Here is a 22,551-nt window from a genome sequence, read left to right as displayed (position 1 = left end):
AAGATTCAACTTCAGCGGAAATACAGAAGCATCAGCAATGGTTAAAAGACGATGCGAAAGCGGCAAGTTTGTTAGCAGGTACGCTAGGAAAAACTGTTGCAGAGCTCGTGTTGACGTGTACTCACGCTAGTGAAATATGGAACAAATTGCGTGCAAGATTTGAACGTAGCAGTACGCAACAGTTAAACATGTTAATTGAAGCCTTTTTAGAGTCCAACGTGATGAAAGTTGCAGAAACTGTTTGTAGATTTCAATGATGAACTGCAGAAGCATGATGAAAATGTTTTATCCGAAAGAATGTTAAATGGTCGGATATTATTAACTTTGGATAAGGACTTTGATAATTTCAAAGATTTGTAGGACACGATACCATCAAAGAATCAAACTTTGAATTTACTGATTGAGAAATTGTGTACCATTGAATTACGTGACCAAAGTACTGTAGAATCTTTTGCGTTTGTTCATTTGTTCATCAAATCAGCTGAGAATTTAGGTAAGAATAAAAGTAATGATACTGCTTTTTTGTCTGTTGTTTTAAGTGCCTCATCTAACAATTGTATTGATACATCATATCACTACAGATAAGCAATATGTCTCATCTTATACAGAATTTGCTGAACCAGAAAGTATATCACTTGGTAAAAAGGATGTATGTATGTTAGCCCATGGACAAGGAACAGTGAAAATTCAAACGCATCTGAATAATAAATGTAAAGGTGCTGACTTGAAGAATGTTTTTTATGTTCCTCAAGCAAGTGCTTATTTGTTTTCTGTGAAAGCTGCTGCACAAAGGGGTTTTATTTCAGTACTTGATGAAAAAGGTGTAAATATATATGATAAAAACACTTGAAACTCTGTAATGACTGGGTACTTCAGTAATGGCCTGTATGCACTTGATATATGTGTTATAAAACCGACAAATCCCGTTCAAGTAAATTTAGCAGAGTCAACAGATATCTTGCAAGTGTACCATGAAAGATTTGGTCATCAGCATAAGCAACATGTAAAGAAAATAAATATAGACATTGATGGGTGCAAAGAAAGCTTTTGCGATGAATGTGCAATTGGAAAAATGCATAGATTGCCATTCAAATCTAGGATCAATCGACCACAAGTCACTGGTGAGCAGATCCACGCAGATGTGAATAAGCCCATGTCTATAGAAATACTGGCAAAAGCACGTTATAACGTATGTTTTAAAGATAACTTTAGTAAGTTTCGGAAAGTTTTCTTTATGAAACACAAAAGTGAGGTATGTACTTTCTTAGAACAATTTTTAAATGAAGCTAGTATAAATAGCCAAGTAGTAAAGCAACTAAGATGCGATGGAGGGAGAGAGTTTGACAATAGCTTTCTCTGTTACTTATCTTAGCCAGTTTAATAAGATTGATACGAAAGAACACTGGTTAGCAGCCAAACGTGTTTTGAGATACCTAAAAGGTACGAGAACTGTAGGAATTAATTACAGAAAGTCAAATGTTAGTTTAAGTGGCTTCAGATAGAAAGTCATTTTATGGATTTATTTTTTCGTTGGCTGGTTGTCCTATCTCATGGGAATCTCAAAAGTAAAGAACTTTGTCTTTAAGTTCAACTGAAGCTGAATATATTGGCATAACTGAGGCAGCACAAGAATCGTTATACTTAACATATTTATGTAAAGAAATATTTGAAAACAATGTGAATTGTAAGTTTTTGTATGAAGGTTTTCCGATTGTTATATTTAATGATAATCAAAGTGCCATAAACTTATCGGAAAATCAAGTATAACCATAAGAAAATGAAACATATTCATGTCAGGTATCATTTTATTCGTGAAAAAGTAGCTAGTAATGATATTCAATTAAAATATATGTCGACGAATGAAATGGTGGCTGATATGTTGACCAAGTCGTTAAATTCAAAGAAATTGCAGTTAATTTGTCAGAATTTGAGTTTAAAATAATGTTTATTTTGTTAAGGTCTATTATTTAGCTTATCTACTTTTCATGTTGAGGGAGAGTCTTCTATATGAAGTGACATTGTTGACAGTTCAATGAGTAATGTTACAAAAATAGGTCATAAACTACTGTTAGACAAGTTTTGTATTGTTCTGTATGTAAGAAGAAATAATGTATAATTGTTGATGGCCAGACGTTTATTGGTGCATATTTCCTAAAGTACATATTTCCTTGTCTCTTGATATCTTCAAACTAGAAGAAGGACTTCACCTAACTTAAATTATAATAGGAATTATGAAGAAAAAATTTTGATCGATAATATTTTTTCGCCCGACCACCTATTACTTTAGCTTGTACTACATTGTACAACTTTTTAAAGAAACGATTCTTATGCTTGGCAACCTGGAGAACTTGAGGAGGAGGTGCCTAAAGGTCTTGATAATATATTTTATATCAGTGGTAATTTTCAGTGACAAGCTTTTAATATCAGAGAAAAATTTAAACAATATTTTGCATTCAATCAAGGAGGTGTGGCATGGCAACGTGAAAAAATATATGCTAGAAGATAATATCTTTAAAAACTGTCTTTAATACTATAATGTCGTTAATAAATCTAGTATAAAGCATAATATTAAAACTTAGGAAAATATTTTAAATTAAAATAACAATTGGATAAATATGTGATAAAATAAATAAATATTACTTACTGGAGCTTCCTGTTTTTTTCGCTATCTCATTCCGCTATCAATTACTAATGTTCCACCCCGATCTATAATAAAATAAGAAGAAGAAGAAAAGATATTGTTGAACAAGCCTGAACAATATATCTTTTCGTATCTTAGCAACTTTCAAAATTATTAGAACTCGAGATAAACTGAAAGTTTATTTAATATTCAGGAATTATCAGACCTTAAAAATAATTTATTAAATCGGGCAATTATTACAAAGTCAGTTACGAAAAGCACAAAACACCAGACGAAATATTTTCTAAAGTCTTAAGATACGACAAACAAACATTCTAGATACGTAACTTCCTTCAAAAGTGACAATGAAGATTAACTTTTGAGTTAAATCCACCTTTCCTAAGTAGATTACCCGCCCAGACGAATATAACGATGGGGAGTTTTCTTCAGAAAACTCCTTCTGCGTAATTTCTGCTGTAACTTTTAGATTTCTTGTTCTGTTTGTTATCTATACAAATAATCTCAGGACCGGCTTTTACAATTTAAAAAAAAAATAAAAAATAATATTTTTTAGCTCAATATTTTTTATTAGTCCCTAAAAACTTTAGAACTTTACAATCGTCTTCACGTTAAAAACAATAAGTAAAACTGTTGGTTTTTACAATGTCAGAGAGAAGGGCCAATGACAATGCATCCTAATACGTATTGGCTTTGTTATTGGTCGGAAGGTCGGAATGCTCATTCAGAGATATCCTATTAAGACATATCCTTAAAAACTTTAATTTCGGTACCTTCCAGCTGTTGGTAGATTACATGACTCATTAAAAGACTTTAGAATTCATTCCTGTTTTACTAATTTAATTTTTTTATTTCAACCAATAAATTTTCTTCAACTTCTTCTTTTTTTGTAGGCATGACTGTCTGTTTTTCAATGTACCTCCAGTAAGTCGTCGTTCCATCGTTTTCGTGGTCTTCCTTCTAATAGTCTTCTTATTGAGAAACCGTCTCTTGCCGTCTTTACTGCCCTATTTGTTGTTATTCAGCTTATATGATCGTTCCATTCTACTATTCTATTTTTTTCTCAGTTCTTGATGTTCTCCACCTTCCATCTACGTCGTATATCTGCACTTCTAGCTCTGTCCCATAGTGTCTTACCATCAATGTTCCTGAGTGTTTTCATCTCTGCTATTTTTAACATCCTTTTTGTCTTCTCTGTGTCAGATCGTACACTGTAAACAAGTTGGTAAAAAATTGTCATTAAAATAATTTTTAATTCACTTTAAGGTTATTCTATAAACCGACTCTGGAAAACGCTGCTTCTTATCTTAGTCTCACCTACCCTTACATTTTAATTTAAACGGAGCAATACGAGTTCTCTTAATGTCACCTCTACAATGACAAAACTTTTGTTAAAGAAACTGACACATTTATTTATATTTAAAAATTACAAATAATTAAGTAATGAAACTTTAGGCTTAATAAAGCCTTGTTTAATAAGTATATATTTTAAAGTAATGGCGCAAAGAGATAACACTAGCATTCAAGTTACTGAAACGAGACAAATCTTGATAGACAAGGACGCAAAGGTATAGTCCTACCAGAGATCTAAGAAAGTCATTAATATACATTATCAATAATTGTCTACCGCAAGGCAACTGGGGATCACCTCTGGACAGGATCGTACTTTTATTTTCGATTTGCATTACTTATTCGATTGTTACGTGTGTTTAAAAGCTGGCTTTTATCATTGTCTACTTAGGTTATAATAGTTGCAAAAATATTTACATACACTTCATTCACATATTTACAAAATTTTATCATTTCTTAATAGAGTACAAAAAGAACAGAGGCAAAAATATTTTAGAAAATTATTTTCAAAATTGAGGTGTATCTAAAAGCTGGTTTTATACCGTTATCAACTGAATTTAAAAATATTTACATAAATTACGTATACATAGAAAGTTTATCATTTATAAATACAATTTAAGTACTTACATTAAAAAAGAATTGCATAGACAAGTCACTTTCCTTATCACTGTCGTTATCTAGATCTATAATAATTGTTTCTTTGAGCAACCTATCTGTATTTATATAAGATCTTACCCATTTTTATAACATGGGCAACACTATTTTTCCAGCTGTGATTGGTTATTTTCTCCATTTCTAATTCAATTAGACGAACCACAGATGAATTTAGGGTGGGCGAAACATTACTTCTCCCTACCGATGCTTTTTATTCATGCCATATGTATTCAATCGGATTGAACATGCAATAGTATGGAGGAAGTCCTAATACTGTATGACCGATTTCTTCCGTCAAATTAGTAGTTAGTAAGTAATTGTTTTTTAAAATAATTATCTTATATATATATATATATATATATATATATATATATATATATAGTTCAGCTCAACAGGCCTCAAAGGCCTAAGGCTTCAATTTTCTTCCATTTCTTTCTATCTTGTGTGAAGTTTTTCCAATCTTGTACCCGCAGCGACTTCAGATCTTCTTTTGCCGACTCCAGCCATTTTCTTTGGGGGCGGTCTCTTTTTCTTTTTGTACCAGCCTCCGTGTTTATTAATTCAATGGGAACTCTTCCTTCCTTTATTCTTGCTATATGTCCGAGCCATCTTAATCTTTGAATTTTAGCGAGTCTTGTTATTTTTGGTTGCCCATATATTTGCATTATTTCTTTATTCGTTCTTCTTCGCCAGATGTTCCCCTCTTTTACACCTCCGTATATCCTTCCAAGAATTTTTCGTTCCAATCTATTTAATTTTACTTCCATATCTTTATTTAGTGTCCAGGTCTCGCTAGCATAGAGTACTGTAGGTTGGATAACTGTTGTATATATTCGTTTTTTTTTTTGCTGTTCTGGATATTATCTTCGACCTCAGTATCTTAGTCAGGCTCCCAGCACTCTTACTACCTTTGGCCATTCTTTTTATGATTTCTTGGTTCTCTTCGTTCCTATTTGTTAGTGTCACTCCCAAGTAATCTAATTGGCTAACAACTTCAAAGTTATATTCTTTACTTGGGCTTTGTATCTTAAAGGACTGTCCTAGATGATTTTTGTTTCCCCTCATCACCATATATTTTGTTTTTTCTTCGTTTATTTCTAAACCATATTCCCTGGCTATTATCTCTATTCTAGTAAAGATTTCTCTTAATTCTGCAGGTCTCCTTGTTATTAAGGTAACATCATCTGCATATGCTACGCATTGATGCCTGTGATGATATATTGTGCCTCTAGTGTAGATGTTACATTCTCGTAAAATATTCTCTAAGATCAAATTAAAAAAATCTGTTGATAACGGGTCACCTTGTCGCAGACCTTTATTGGTGATAAAGCTATCTGAAACCCGTCCTTCTAACATGACTTTACTTTTAGTATCATTGAGTATGCATTTAGTCAGTCTTACTATTTTTGGTGGAAATTTAAAATATTCTAGTGCTTCATATACTTTATTTCTTTTTATAGTATCATATGCCTGTATAAAATCAATAAACAGCATGTGTAATGTTAGGTTGAATTCATATGAGCTAGCTAAAATTTGTTTCATTGTAAAAATTTGGTCTATTACCGATCTGTTTGCTCTGAAACCTGCTTGATATTCACCTAGACAATTTTCAACTTTTGTTTTAATTTTATTTCTAATTGATATGGCCAGAATCTTATACACTGTATCTTGTAGAGCTATTCCCCTGTAATTCTTACATTCTGTAACGTCTCCTTTTTTATGCACTGAAGATAAGATTGCTTCTTTCCACTGATTGGGTATTTTTTCTTTGATCCACACTTTATTAAAGATGTGGGGGAAGACATGGGGAATTAAAATTGCATTCCACAACATATCTCCTCAACTAAACAAAAATCCTTAGCGAATTGGTTTCTCGTACTCATAAAGAGTAAATCGGAATAAAAACAGAAAGGTTTAAGAAATAGTAAATGAATAAGGACGTTATCACTTATTGTACGCAAAACATATACGACTAGGAATAATCAAAACGATCGAAAATATCTACCAAAACATTACAATAAAAGTAAAAGTAGAAGAAGAACTAACAGATCCTATTGAAGCTGGCAACGGGATAAGACAGGAAGATTTCCTGAGTCGTCCTTTGAACCTGATTATGGATGAAATAATAAAAAAGTAATAACTAAAAAATGATAACAAATGGGAGAAAATCAACTTAAAATATTCTGCTATGCAGACGATGCAATACTACTCTCTCAAAGTGAAGATGATTTACAACTTGTGCTGCGCCAATTTAATATAACCGCCAGAAAATTTAACATGTTAATTTCTACAAAAAAGTTGCAATGCATGGTTACAACAGCAAATTTACTAACATGTTAATTGGAGCTGGAAGGTCAGATAATAGAACAAGTGTTGGAGTTCAAATATCTAGGCATGACATTATCTAGCTACGGAAAGCTACAAACAGAAGTGGAAGATCAAGTAAATAGAGCAAACAGAGCCGCAGGCTGCCTGAATGAAACAATATGGAGAAATAAAAATATCAGAAAAGAAACGAAAGGCGGAATTTACAAAACAGTCATCAGACCAATAATAACATACGCGGTAGAAACAAGACCTGACACAGAGAGGACAAAAAGGATGTTAGAAACAGCAGATATGAAAACACTCAGAAAAATTGATGGTAAGACACTATGGGACAGAGCTAGAAGTACAGATAGATGACGTAGATGCTAGGTGGAGAACATCAAGAACTTGCTAAGAAATAGAAGAGTAGAATGGAACGATCATATAAGCCGAATGACAAAAAATAGGGTAGTAAAGACGGCAAGAGATGGTTCCCCAATAGGAAGACGATCAGTAGGAAGACCACGAAAACGATGGAACGACAACTTACTGGAGGCACATTAAAAAACAGACAGAGTGATGTCTATATAAAAAAAGAAGAATAAGAAGAAGAAGAATATGCATCTTACCTTTTGTTCATGTTCCCCCTATAACAACTGTTAGTGGTTGATGCGGGTATATTTGTGTAAATAAAAAAATGCTTTCTCCCTAATGTCGTGAGCATAACAAGAATGTCTATCCTCTGAGACGACAGTCACAGAATCATATGTCTGGAATACAGCAAGCGCAGAATGGATGATGGCTGTATCTGCATTAGATTCAGCCTGGTCGAACCTAAAACCCACCTCTGATAGAGCAGTTTTGAGAAGGTCTATTAAGTTTGTTTTGTTATTTTCATTACCAAGAAATTAATCTTGGAATAATATTGATACGATGCGCTTATTAAACTTTATACCTTTATCTCTGTCTATCGGTGGTGCTTTTCGTGCGGCGCAACACACGATGTGGAGGGTGCCATTGATCCCTAGGTTTTTTTATTACTTAGTACGTTAAGAGTCTTCTTTATTTCTCTCATGTGTTCTGAGGCTGATGCATCTTTTAAAGTGTCTTTGTATAATTCTGAGTAGTAATCATTTTAAGTCTCTACAATTCTCTCTATGTCGATTTTTTACATTTTCATTGTGGTCTCCAATGGTCTGGAATGAAAGGAAGTATTAATTACAGACAAATCCCATACCACTTCAAAGTCAATTACACTATTTCCTTCATTATTTGTTATTTCCATGCGCAAACCTTCATAAACACTTTCTATTCCTGCTCTTTCTATATCAATATATCTATTCAAATCACCTCTTATAAAACACTTTTTATCTACAGAAATCCTCAGTATCTCGTAATCAAGGTCACTACAAAATTCTTTTTCTTTTCCTGTTCTTCACACAATACATGTGAGTGTAGGCACATAATATGATGTTACAAAAAAGATAGTTAAGATTTAATTTCAGTGTAGTGCTTCCACTATTTGCTTACACGTATTTCGTCCTATCAGGATTCCTAAGAGCGAATATGCAGAAGCTTTAAACGTGAAATTAAATCTTCTTTTTTAAAAATTCAGATAATTGTCCAAATCGGTGACTTCTAAATTTTCAAAGCAATGATGATCATATGATGTTCACATTAGTTATTTCCTGTTTTCAAGTGGACACTTATTACTCTATCACTTTTTCTGATTACTCGTACAAGATGTTGCTTCCACTCGTTTTTCCCACTATATTACTACCCACTCCATTTCTGCCATGACTGTTTGCAAGTTATTTCCAAGATCTCTCAATTATAACCTTTTTAATGAGTTTCTTGCACACAAACTACACCAATCCTTCTCCTCTGTATGAAATCGGCGAGCTCTCTTCCTTTACCTGTCATGCTTTTGACGTTGAGAAGTACAATCCTTAGGACTAGCTTCTTTGACCCCTTCTGTCCTCTAAGGAGTAGCGCTAGCTCACTTTTCGCAGCGATCAGAACGCCCTAGCCCCTAAACTATTTTTCGTATTCGTTTCTTCTATGGTTTTAGCAAGGTTTTTCTTGCCGGATGCACTTCCTGGCGCAAACCCTGCTCCGTTATCCGGGTTTTGGACCGGCACTGATAGTAACTGAGCTACCTAATCCACGCAGCCACTACCAGAGAAGTAGTTTACAATTATTTAAATCGTAATATTTTTAAACAAATAAGAATAATTCATGATTGTGTTTTCTTATCAATTATTTTTCGTTTATAGTAGCTTTGATTTTATATATCACAATATTAAAAAAAAGGGTTTCTTATAATAAATCTCTTCTGAACGTTTTAACCAAGATTTATATAAATATAGGATATTATTGATAACCCATCAATATCTTACGTAATTCACAAAAATAGAATATTAATAAAAGACCAGAAAATACCGTTTTTATTCTCGTCTTGTTTTCGTGTTCGTTTGAAACCCTGACGTCGCAACCGTACGAGCTCGTCCATCCGTAAAAAAGGATGAAGGTATATTTCTAATATACCGTAGATTATATTTTAACTGACTGATGGCCTGTCGAACGTCAGAAATAGGGCAATCGGAAGAAGACACTGTAAAAATTTGAAATGAAATTTATAGATTTTTTTTACATTACTATATTTTAGTTCCATATAACTTTGTTCTACAAAAATGATAAGTCATTACTTAATTTATTCAAGCTTATCTTTCATACAAATATGTTTGACAAGATTATATATCTAAAAGAAAAGATAAAATGGAGAAGATGTAAATGTGGGAATAGAATGAGATCGAAGAGAGAAAAAAAGAAAAAGAATCCAGTTGTGTTATTAACCTTCATCGGACGGCCTTAAAATATTACACAAAGACGGACTATTACACAAAAGACAAAGTCTGAACGGACCCTATTCTTAAATGGATGAGCTTATACGAAAAAAAACTGTACCAGTAACACATAGTACAAAAACTATCTCTGATATTGCATGTTCTAGACATACAAAATTGTTACATTTTACACATATTTTACTAGTTTATCTATCTTTGCGTATACAACACACATGGCACCGCCCCCTTGTACTTTTTGTTTTTTCTACTCCGGGCTCAGTAATATTCAAAAGTTCTGGGAATACATCTGCCATATGACGCTTTTTATTCTTTTCGATGTGCTTATTGTTATAACGTCTGAAAACATATTCCTTTATAAGTTCCTTTCCCAGTGCCAAAATATACATTTGACGCTTACTCGTATTATGCTTTTTCCAATAGGATATTTTAGTAGCCACAATTTATAGGAATTAATACCTGCGACATCAATAAGATGAGAGAATATAGCCCAGTATGCCCACTTAAAAGTAAGATAACTGCAATTCTTGCAGTTATCTTCTTCTCCCATAACTTATCCGCAAGTTGCAAATTCGTAAAAAAATTGTCAGTTGTTATTCCAAATCCTCCTTTCAAATGGTCTATCAAGTCTAGGACAACTCTTTGGCCTTGAGCTTTGTCCGCCTTAAGACCTTGTTTTCCTATAATTAATAGATTTAAAAATTTGCTTGTTTTCTTATTTGCAAATTTAAAAACTTTTAAAACCTTAAAAACCCAAATAAATTTGCATGTTTACAATAAAAGAAGTAGTGCAGTCCACAAGGGCCCATATCTTTAATCCGTACTTTCAAGTTTGCTCTTCATATAAATTTGGAATGGTGTTTTACCTCTAAAAGGCACGAGCTGCTCATCTACACACAGATGGTCGCCTCGATTAAGTGATTTCTAACGATTAGAAATAAAAATATCACATACTTTTCTAATTGGGGCCAGTTTGTCTACTGATTTTCATCCTTGTCTGGTTTCAAAATTGTCAAAACGTATAAATGAAGTTATTTGTTTGAACCTATCTCTAGACAAGGTAGCTGGTATTATAGGACGACATTAAGCAATATTGTTACAACAAAGCATATCGGTCGCAGCAAAGAATAAACGCAAACATACACTTTAGTTTTATTTGTGTTTTCACTATTTCATTTATCGTAATACGCTTGAGCCTTTCGATTAGTTTCCATGAGAATTATGTTTAGAATTTCGTCTGAAAAAAAAACAGAAGGAAAGCGTTTTTAATACTTGATATATCATCACTGCAATTTGTAAGTCCTACAGTATGTCTCTGTAAAGTGAAACTGTGCAGTTCATGTAGCAAGATCAGTTGGTGACCGGTGGACAAAAATAATTTTGGAATGGAGACCCCGAATATAAGCTAACAGAAATAGAGGTCGACCCCCCAACGAGATGGACAGATGACATAAAAAGATTGACTACAAATTAGATTCAGATGTCGCAAAATCGGACTAAGTGGAAAGGCATGCGAGAGGCCTATGTCCAGCAGTGGACGTTAGAGACTAGTTGATGAGAGCATGTCTACGGATATTGGCCTTTGCGCGTTTCACTTTTGTGTTTTTTGGCAACCTTGATTACTCAGTTCCATCCTTAGATAGATATACCGGTAAGCCTTCGAAGTCAGTAACTGTTGGTTCATTTTGCACTATGCTTTAATAAATAATAAGGTCATTTTCTTCTTCTAACATCGTTATATTGTGTTCTTCTAAATCACTTGCTGTATCCCCATTGATATCAAGCTCTGGATCATCACTTTCAAGTAAACGTAAAAGTTCATCTTTACTCAGTTGCTTTCGGCTATATATAAATAAAACGTACCTCATGTTCAGAATTTTATTAACTATTCACAAATACAAGAAACCAACTGACACTGCAACTCAATATAATTATTTCGTTAAATTTTATCGCAGCTTGGGGAATTCCCCATTTAAAAATGTAAAACCCTTACATAAAACCATAGTACACTCATAGTCAGTACTAATCCGTAAAATCTATGGGAGCCCCACATTATTACAACTTTATTAGAATTCATTTTATATGATATAAAAGGCTGGCCGGGGTATAAGGAGACCCCAGCCTATAAAATTGAAATTTAAATTTAATCTAACCGTTAATTGTTTTTATCAATACAATGTATAAACTATAGATAGATGAAAGATGGCCGATTAAAAATTAAGATCTATAAAGTAACAGCCAAAAATTGTGATCTGGGGTCAGACTCCAGTCAGTCCGATGAAGGTTAATAACATTTTTTGTGTATTTTACTGACTTTTAGCTACTGATAAGCACCTTTTAAATCTAGAACAGTAAAATATTTATGTCCGCTTAGACATGGGAAAATATTTTCTTTTAGTGGTAAAAAGCAATAATCACTATCTAAGACTTTGTTTAATATTTTTTTACAATCTACACAAATTCTTAATTTTACAGACGCTTTTATTGGAACTACTACTATGGGACTAGGCCAATTACAGTAACTGACTTTTTGTAAAATTTCTAACTCCACTTGTTTTTTTAATTTCTATTCGACTTTATTTTTTCTGGCAAAAGGCATATCATAGGCTCTATGAAAAATGGGTTGTGCATTTTCTTTTAAATTTAAATTAATTTCAAAATGTTGCAAAGAATGAATTACTATTCTTATCAAAATAAGATCTAAATTATTTTTTATTTCGGTTATTAAACTTGAAGTTTCAAAGTTTTCCAATCTCAGCTGACTAACAAATTCACTCTGTAAAAAGTAAACTTTTTGTCTTCAATTAAGATGTAATACAGTTGACCAATTCCTACCCAATAAAGGAGTAAAATTATGATTACTTTCTAAAATGACAATAGTTAATTTTACAATATCGTTTTTATATTTTACTAATACATCAGTTTTGCCCATAATTTTTACTCCCTTACTGGTTATTACTTTAAAACAATACTTAACAGAGGAGACCGGCCCTGGCAAGGTACGGTTAAGTTGTACTGATATCGTACTCCTAGTTTTTAATAAAAACAAGTGGTTTTATTAAATAGTTTTTTAAAATTAAAGTGTTTATCTACTAGATACTACTACGTAAGTCATCTATACGTAATTATTATTTTATTATTGTGAAAATAAAACGTCAAATAATAAATATACACTACCGTACAATCATTTTGTGAGGTTAGCTGCTATAAGTAGCTTATAGTAGCATGCGATTGGTTTTTCATTTACCAGAGTCAGAGTAAGGCCTTCGCCACCGCAGCTTAAAATGACTTCACACAATGTAAACACACCTGCCGATCTAACCAGTCCAGTAAATCAACGTTCGAATATCACAAACAGTTATGCTTCAGCCGCTTCACATTCTTTTCCGAGTAAGAACCAAGCAATTGTATTTAGTTGTATCGATAATGCTAAACTGCAGGATTATCTCATTCCTTTGGGTACAATCATCAACCCAAAAAATATTATTTTTTCATCTAGATTATCTCATAATAGAATCTGGATGTATTTGACAAACAAAACCGTAGTAGATAACTTCATGACACAACATGGCTCTATAGAAGTACTCGGCGAAGTTGTAACAGCACGAAGACTTGTCTCTCCAGCAGAAGGACTAGTAAAGTATTAGTTGAAGAATTACAGAATATCGGTTTAAAGCTTATTTCCCCAATAACATTTCTGAAAATTAGCTCGACTCTTCCCGAATATAGTCACATATTGAGCTTTCGGAGGCAAGTTTATATAAGCCCTATAACATCACCAATTCCAGATTCTATTCTAATAAACTTCGACCAAACACCTTACCGCATATTTTTGTCACAAGGTACACTCACCTGCTTTATTTGCAAAAATGCAGGACACATATCATCCCAATGCAAAACCAGTTCAGTAACGGAATCAACTCATATTGAGTTAAACAATGAAGTACCAAATCAAACAGCTTCAACAAGTATACTACACAAGGTACCAAACACCCAGCAGTCATCAAGTTATCCATTATCAAATCCGAGCATATCACCTACACCTACAAATCTCCACGACAAAGAAACTACTAATACTCCTACTCATAGCAACACTTTTAATCAACCTCCTTCAGCGGCAATACCGTTTTCACAAACTTCGGAAGCAATATTTTCCAATCTATCAGCTCCTTTTCCATTAGATACAACTGCAGAAAATTCTAATAAAACTGATACATCACCACAATTTTTTGAAACAACCATTTCAACCAATCTTACAAATAAAACTACAAGCTCGACTTCTGTCACTACCAATGAGTTTGCTCCAGTACTTCCAAATGTAATAAAGCCACATCATCTAAGTGAAAACTCTAATAGCAATGGCGAAAACGCAAGTTCTTCCATAAAACGCAGTATTGGTGAGATCGACAAGCCTCCTTCAGATTCAGTAATTTCATCAGAAAATCTGTTTGCAAAACCCAAACTCTCTAAACCAAAAAAATCACGCTCATCTAAAGTCCAATCTACACGGGAAACTCTTGAAAATTTCATTGATAATCATACCCCACCATTCGTTTTAAATTTCCACCAATTATCCTTACTGATTGATAATGTCCAAGGCTCCCCCGACACTATTAGCGTCGTAAAACAATTTACAACTGATATGGCTGGTTTACTCCATCTTTTACAAAGCAGCTATCAATATGCAAATGATAGATCTACAAAAAGCAAGTTTACAAAACTTCAAAAGAAACTACACAACCACTTAGGGAAAGAGATTTCTGACTTAGATAGTGACTCTTCTGTAAACAATCGTTCAGTATCATCTAACTCTCAGGTGTGAGGTTCCCTCACACGTCGGAATAACAGGAAATGAAGAAGCTGACAGGATTCCACGAGAGGCAATTTTAAGTGATTTGTCGGAGCCGATAGTCAAGTGTGTTTCCAGTGACTTAAAAGCTTATTTTAAAAAGTGTTTTGTTTGTGGCGAAATGAGTGGTCTCAAACTAATTCCAATTTAAATAAAATCAAAAATAATGTGTCTCAGTGGTTTCCATCGTCGCGCAATAGACGAGAACAAATTGCGGTTGCGCGTTTACGTCTAGGACATACCAGATTAACGCACTCCTACTTTTTCACAAAGAAAAATCCACCTATATGTGATCAGTGTAACGTCCGATTAACAGTCGAACACTTTTTAACAATTTGTAGTAAATAGGACCAAGAAAGACAGCGCTACAAGATCCACTCGCTCTACCACAGGCTTTAGTTCAAAACTGTTCCTGTGACAATATAGTGAATTATCTTAGATCCATAGACATTTTGTATAATCTGTAGGTGTTTAACTTTGTTATTTATATTTTGTTCCGTCGCTAATAACCTTTTGGTGGATGCGACATATTTTTCTAATAAAAAAAAAATACTTAACAGAATAAATATTTAAAACTGATAAATACTTCTAAAATCCTGTATATGAATTACCTTGCGACATGCACCAATATCAATGTCAAATAAAATTGAGTTACCTTCCACCTCTAATACTATTTCCTCTGGAGCTGAATTTTCAGGTTCTAATGAAGATAAGAATCCCAGCAATAATGAATTTTCTTCCTTCACTTCATCTGGTATATTCCATTCTTCTAACAATATAGCTTTCAAACGACAGACAGTACTTATATGTCCCACTTTCTTTCAACTGAAACATTGCCATGTTTTGGCTGGACATTTTGATAAATCATATGTTTTACCACATCTAAAGCATCACTTATATTGATGACTTTCTTTACTTTTAATTGTAGCTTCTTTCTTGCTTCCTTCTTTATCTAACTCTTCTTCAATTGCACCTACATTTTCCGGTTCCATCCTTCTAACTTGACCTTCTGTAAGTTCTATTGACAATGCTATCTCATAAGCTCATTTAAAGGAAATATCTTCTGTTAGGAGTTTAAGTTGATCGTACACTACATACAAGTCTGTCTTTGAGAGATTTTTTTAAAAATTGAGCAAATTTACAATATTGAACCACACTTTTTAGTTTTGACATACAACTTTTAATATCCTCCTGCGACTCTTGATTTGTGTGTTAAATTTATACCTTTCAACGATAATTAACCGCCTTGGAGTATAATATTTAGTCAGAACTCTTTTTAACTCCTCAAATGTTTTTGAACTTGGTAGTTCTGGTGCTAATAAGTCTTTTAGGAGACTGTAATCTTCTCCACCAATTGGAGTAATTAATAATGGAACTTCCTTGTCTTCTTCCACTACATTACATAAAAACAACTGCTTAAGTCTCTCTAGATAAGAAGTGATATCACTAGACTTCGGCAAGTATGCATATTGCATATTTTGCATATTGTGCATATTTTATGCAAATATTTCATATTTTGGCATATTTGTATAAAAGTTTGCATAAAGTGCATAAAAGTTCAGATTTTTATACTGTATTTGAAAATTTTTAAACATACCAATTTATTTCAATTCTTGTATAAAATTTTGTAGTCATTTTAATCAAGAAATGATCTAAGTACGTAATCTCTACAGGTACAAAACATTTACAATTTCAAAGAAGATCAATTTAAGTAGCCCTCAACATTCTTAGAAAGTCTCGGTCACTGAGGCATTCAGTTATTGGATAATCGCTAAGGGTTCGCTCATTTGCATTTTATGATCTAATCCCCAAATCTATCTACAATTTATTGTATCTTAACAGCAGGTAAACGGCTAATACTTTTGTTCCTAATTTAGGGATTTTCCAAAATCTCCCAGTTTATTGAATTAGGTACCTAAACATTTCTAATTTGATGCTCAGATTTGTAAATCATTTTTGTTTTGATATTCAAAGCGTAAACACTCGGTGTGCGTAACAAAAAGGAAGATTGTGATTTTATAATGCCTAAAACAACCAGTGCTTCAACTTGGATTAAACCTTATAAAGAGCTGTCTATGGATATGGGAAAAATCTACTGTTCAGTCTGTGGCAAAATTGTAAGTATCTAATATTTTCTATTAAATATCTAATATTTCATACATACAGGGTGTTTCCAAATGACACTTACAACGTTTGACTGTAGATACTTCTCGAAAAATTGAACAAAACGATATAGTTAATGAGGGGTCAAACTTATTTACTTTTCGAGATACAGGGTGTTAAAATTAAAAAAAATTAAATTATTTTAGTTAATAACAACAATATCTTTAAAAACAATAAACGTATTTACTTGAAACTTAGTACTCGTAGGTTGTTTTTAAATGAAAAATAGCTTCCTTTAGTGAGAAAAAATTGTCCATGGTACAATACAATGGTGTGTATTTAGAAAAATTTTTCACCTTTACTTTTTTTTATGAAGTCAGCTATTCTAAAACACAATTATTTTTATTGTAATTGAATTAACAAAAAAAACTTTTGTTGAATTTTAAAATAAGTTATATGATGTACTAATGGTTAGTAACAAAAACTAATTTGTGGATTAATACTGCATTTAAAACACTTAGCGAGTGTTTTTTTTCCAAACCAGTTATTTGATTAACCAAAAACACCTTGTATATTTTTATATTTTAAAGGTTGGGTTAAAATAAAGGTTTTTATTTTTATTTAAAGATAGCATGTGAGAAGAAATTTCAGATAGACCAACATGTGAGAACTGCTTCACACATTGCAAAAAAAGGAAAAATAGGAGGAAAACATCAAACTTCAATGGCTAAATGTTTCCAATCTACTTCAAAAAAATTAGATGAGCAAGAAACTTTTAATGAAGACTTGAGTCGCGCATTAGTGTCTGCAAACATACCGCTTTCAAAATTAGCAAATGTAAATTTTAGTTCGTTTCTAAAAAAATATTGCAAACTTAATGTTCCAAGTGATCGGTCTCTAAGAAGAAATAATGTGAACGGGCTATACTCGTCGGTGCTAATTAATATTAAGGAAGAAATTGCAGATAATTATTTTTACATATCTGTAGACGAAACCACTGATTCCTCAGGAAAGTATATTGCTCGTTTATTGATTGGTGTTCTTAAAGAAGATACCTTACCAAAATCTCATCTTATTTTATGCCAGCAACTTGAGAAAACAAATGCTTTAACAATTTCGCGTTTTATACAAGAAACATTAGCAACTTTTTTTCTTCCGACAACTATTCCTTCTAATAAATTACTGCTTATTTTATCTAATGCTGCTCCTTATATGGTGAAAGCAGGACAAAATTTAAAAATATTTTTTCTAGATTTAATACATGTTACTTGTGTAGCGCATGGATTAAACAGAGTTGCAAAGGAAATACGAAAAAAGTTTCCTCTTGTTAATACCATGATATCCAGTGTCAAAAAAGTATTTCTTAAATCTCCTATAAGAATTCAACTTTATAAAGAAATGCTACCTAACATTCCTCTTCCACCACAACCTATTTTAACGCGATGGGGAACATGGTTAGAAGCAACTAATTTTTATGCAGATCATTTTGTTAAAATAAAGAACATAATTGATACGTTAACAGATGAAAGTTCCCAATCTCTTTTGGACTCTAAACAAACTTTTCAGAGTAACTTGCTTCAACAAGAACTTTCATTTATAAAATCAAATTTTAGTTTTGTTCAAAAAACAATTACTCAGTTAGAATCACCAAAACTGTCATTGTTCGAAAGTACAGCATTAATAAAAGAATTTGCGTCATGTTGTCGGAACGTTAGAGGTAATATTGGAAAAGATATTTTAAAAAAATTTGAAGCTACTATGGAAAAAAATAAAGGTTACCATATTCTTTCTGAAGTAGTCAGTGTTCTAGCTGGAAATATTTCGGAAACAATTAATTTAGAACCAAATGTTTTGGTTAGTTTGAAAAATGCTCCCGTTACATCAGTTGATGTTGAACGAAGTTTTTCCATATGAAGACCACACGGAAGAAAGGCGAAATGTCACAAAGAGGTTAATTCGAGAAAATTGAATTTTTAACTTTCAAACCCTTAACATCATCATACAATTAAATATTTTGTGTACTTCTTTATTTAAGTAGTCTTCATACTTATTTTGTAACGTATTATTTAATCAACGGAATTTAAAATAAAACACAAAACTTAGAAACATTGCTTTATGTAAACACAAGTCACTACAAACACGGGAAAAAAGCGAAATATATGACAACAATTTTTTTTCTGATCTTCATTTGTCTAGCTTTTATTATTTTCTCCTCATTTTGTTTGCGTTTTTGTTGTTTTTGTTGTAAGGTAAGCCTCTATAGAACGATCTAGCCCTTTCAGATGTGCAAAACTGACTCAAGTCGACCAGATCGTTAAATTTTTCCTTAGAAATTTTCCTTAGCTCTAAAAAACATCTCTATGAAAAAAGAGAAAAGGAAGGGAATTTTTAAAACAAACTCACCTGTATATAATTTTGGTGGCAAAATAAACTGGCTCTCGGGTAGTTGCACCTCATCGGAATTTGTAAATGGTTTGCGTATAATTGACGTCTCCCATTGTCCATTATAGGAATCTCGGTGTTTGAAAAGGCGTGGATGATCTTTCAATATTTCGAGTTCTCTGATGGGTCTTGATTTATATGTTGGTTTAGTTACGTAAATTTTGTCCAAGAATAGTAACCAGTTTCTTATAAGTGATTGATCGACCTCTACGACATCGAACGGATTTGGTTTTACTCGACATGATCTAATTTCCGTGTACCAATCCTCAGGAAGTTCAGCCATAATTTTTTGGTTTATCACACCCATATCTCGATCGCACTCCATGTAAGAATGACCTCGTATTGGGAAGGTTACTTTGATTGAGTCCAACCTTTTTGCAGTATTAACTACATAGTGAAGATAACGGAAAACAGTGAAGTTTTTATTTTGGCCGCCACATGAATCACAGAATATGTGGAGGTGACGAACTGACAGATCAAGCTGAACAAAGATAAAATGGTGCAGAAATGACACTACTTCGTTTGAACCTTTGCCTCCTATGGTTTCTGGAAAACAATAAAATGTAGCATTTCCTGTTGACAATACATGAATATTAAAGGAGTAAAGCGTCAGTTGTCTCTTATAGTAGACGTAGTTGGTCGGAATATTTGGAGTGGATAAATTTTTTTCAAAATCCATAGATACTGCTTCACAGTTAACATTCTGCATTGCTGCTTTCCTTGCCCTTCTCTTTATTTCATAAAATGCTTCCGCTTTGGATTTGTGTAGGCTATTTGACAAAGTTATTCGTTTTATTTCAACTTCTATCTTTTGTTTTTCAGAGGCATCAATTGTTTCATTCAGTTTATTGTGAAGGACCTTAAGTTCAGCCAAGAAATGATCGCAAGCACTACACGTATCACTCCGCGGATAGCCGAAGCTAATGTTAAAATGCTTATTAAAGATTTGTCGATATGTTTCGTAAGACAAAGGAGCGCCCTTATCGGATTTGTACATAGTGTACATTTTCTTAATATTTAAGTCATCCGGAAGGTACATTTTCTTAGTTTTATTTTTACTATAATGGCTTTCTCTTCCTTTAAAACGCTTTATGTGTTCAATAACTTCATCTAGCTGTTGTTTTGTTAATGCGTGTTTTTTTTGATTTTTTCCGCGTTTGTCAATTGGTGCACTACCAGTAGCTTTTAAACTTTTTTCAATATTTTCAAGCCTCTTCCGACCAATGCCATGAAGGCTTAGAAAAGCTTTAAAACAAACTGGGACGTCAGTAGTTTTATCGTCAGTCGTTATTCTAACTCTAAAAGAATACGTTGCATCATGCAATCTTGATGTAGCTTCATCTCGGGCTCTTCTTTGCTTTACGGGCATTAACGTTATTAGGCCTGCCAAGTAAATATTTTGTTCATCACCCCCCATACGGTTAAAATTGTTTATAATGTTTGATCGATTTTGTTGATCTACTGTTTTGAAACACTTAAGTCTCTTACATTGACAATCGTCACCTGTTTCATGGCTCTGTTGTCTTAACCGCTTCATTACTTCATTTATTCGACCTGTAATTTTCCTTTTTCTAGTGTTTTTTTCGCGACACGTATCATCTCTTTCACTATCCGTCATTTTAGAACACAATAACACGCACTTTATTTAATGAAGGCTAATCGAAAACTAAACGTTTTTAGTAAACAAAATGTGGCGTGTACTCCCCCGACGTCCCGACAAGCACTGACATTCCACCTTTCTCGGATTTACGCGAGGACCATTCGCCTTTCTTCCCTGTACGAAGAATTTTATAACGTGTTTTAACCTATGAGGATTCGTCTTTTTCCCATGTTTGAACGACTCACATAAAACTACTACTAAAAACCTACATATTGCTGCTCTGAACAAAAAATAATCAAAAATTGACATTTCGCCTTTCTTCCGCGTGGTCTTCATATATAAATATATGTACTCAGACAGAAGCCACAAGTTTTTGTTAGAAAATTTTGAACACCACTTGGTCATTTATTGTTACCATAATTCTAAATAAGTTTATTCATACTTAAAAATGATGTAGTTACTTAAAATAAATGTAAATCTTAATGAATAGTAGGAGATATTTAGTTATGTACACTTTTTTTTTAAATAAAATTGTTACTATTTTACGATTTTTTTATTTATTTGTATGCATATTTTGTAAAATATTTGCATATTTTCGGGTAAACACGTGCATATTTATGCGCATATTTTCTACATTTTTATTTGCATATTTGCCGAAGTCTAGACATCACTTTTAGTAGGATCGAATTATTCAATGACCTCAATTAACTACATTTACCTGAATTCTTTCTGTGGCTCATCGCCAAATATGTTGTATAATTAAGAAATCACAGACTAACAAAACCTAACTATTTATTTACTTATAAAACGATTACACATAATTTAATTAATCGTAGCACCGTGGATATTCGGAGCTGCTCAACGACATGACATAACCTCATCCAAGCCTATAAAATTTTTCCGAAGTGTCTACTGTTCCGATGCAGGATTAATATTTAACACTAAGTATGTAAAGTTTTTTAACCTATCAATATTTTTTTGAAGATGATGTTAAACAAAATGCATGCTTGAGCGTCTCCCTTAATGTAGTCACTTATCCGGTACATATTAACTGTAGTATTATTGAATATTATTTCTCACTTTTTAAATCTTTCCTTTTAACTCCCCACTTAAAACATATCATTTCAAAAGAAAATTGCTTATGCAAAATACAAAATCACAGGATCCAAAAAGGACTAAAAAGATTATTTTTCTAATTTGCGTCAAGAATTTAGGGATTGTTACAAAACCTGTCATCAGATTCACCTAAATAATTTACAAACTGCTATGTATGATAAAAAAAGGTTTTTGGAATTATGTAAATAATAAAAGAAAATGTTTTGATTTGCCAAACACAATGAAATATGAGAATATAACTTCTGATAATTCCCAAAATATAGCAAATTTGTTTACTAAATTTTTTAATTCAACCTATGTTACTAGTAATCCAGATTATCCAGCTGTAAACTCTGATAATAGCCTTTGTGTTGAAATTTGTTATATTACTGTATAAGATGTATTTGAATTTATACCTAAGATTGATCTAAAAGTAAGTTGTGGACCTGATAATATATCATCTTTGTTTATATTTAATTGTAGATTTATTTTGGGTTATTTTTTGCAAAAAATATTTAGTTTATTATTGAGCTTAGGTGTCTTTCTAGATATATGGAAGTAAAATTATCACTTAAGTCCATAAAGGTGGTAATAGAGAAAATATTGAAAACTAGCGAGCTATATCTAAAATTTCAGTTTTCGCTAAATC

The 22,551-nt window shown here is 32.6% G+C and overlaps 1 protein-coding gene across 1 annotated transcript; it reads right to left on the bottom strand.

Annotated features, from left to right (window-relative positions):
• Positions 1 to 10,242: 10,242 nt before the first annotated feature.
• On the bottom strand, positions 10,243 to 20,825 carry LOC140449923 (uncharacterized). Its single transcript, XM_072543338.1, has 5 exons — positions 19,169 to 20,825; positions 19,063 to 19,110; positions 15,579 to 15,680; positions 15,318 to 15,431; positions 10,243 to 10,493 (listed from the first exon to the last, which is right to left on the bottom strand). The coding sequence occupies exons 1-5, from the start codon at positions 20,823 to 20,825 to the stop codon at positions 10,243 to 10,245; spliced, it is 2,172 nt and encodes a 723-aa protein (XP_072399439.1).
• Positions 20,826 to 22,551: the final 1,726 nt, after the last annotated feature.

Source organism: Diabrotica undecimpunctata, chromosome 9, assembly GCF_040954645.1.
Source record: "Diabrotica undecimpunctata isolate CICGRU chromosome 9, icDiaUnde3, whole genome shotgun sequence".
Lineage (NCBI taxonomy): Eukaryota > Metazoa > Arthropoda > Insecta > Coleoptera > Chrysomelidae > Diabrotica > Diabrotica undecimpunctata.
This window is presented reverse-complemented; position numbering and strand designations above follow the sequence as displayed.

Excerpts from the sequence above, each read along its gene's own strand:
- LOC140449923 (XM_072543338.1), bottom strand. The coding sequence starts at position 20,825 with ATGACGGATAGTGAAAGAGATGATACGTGTCGCGAAAAAAACACTAGA. Across the intron at positions 15,681-19,062 it reads TAACGATCTGGTCGACTTGA|AACTTACAGAAGGTCAAGTT; the intron begins GTCAGTTTTGCA and ends CATTGTCAATAG. Across the intron at positions 10,494-15,317 it reads AATAGTATTAGAGGTGGAAG|GAAAACAAGGTCTTAAGGCG; the intron begins GTAACTCAATTT and ends TATTAATTATAG.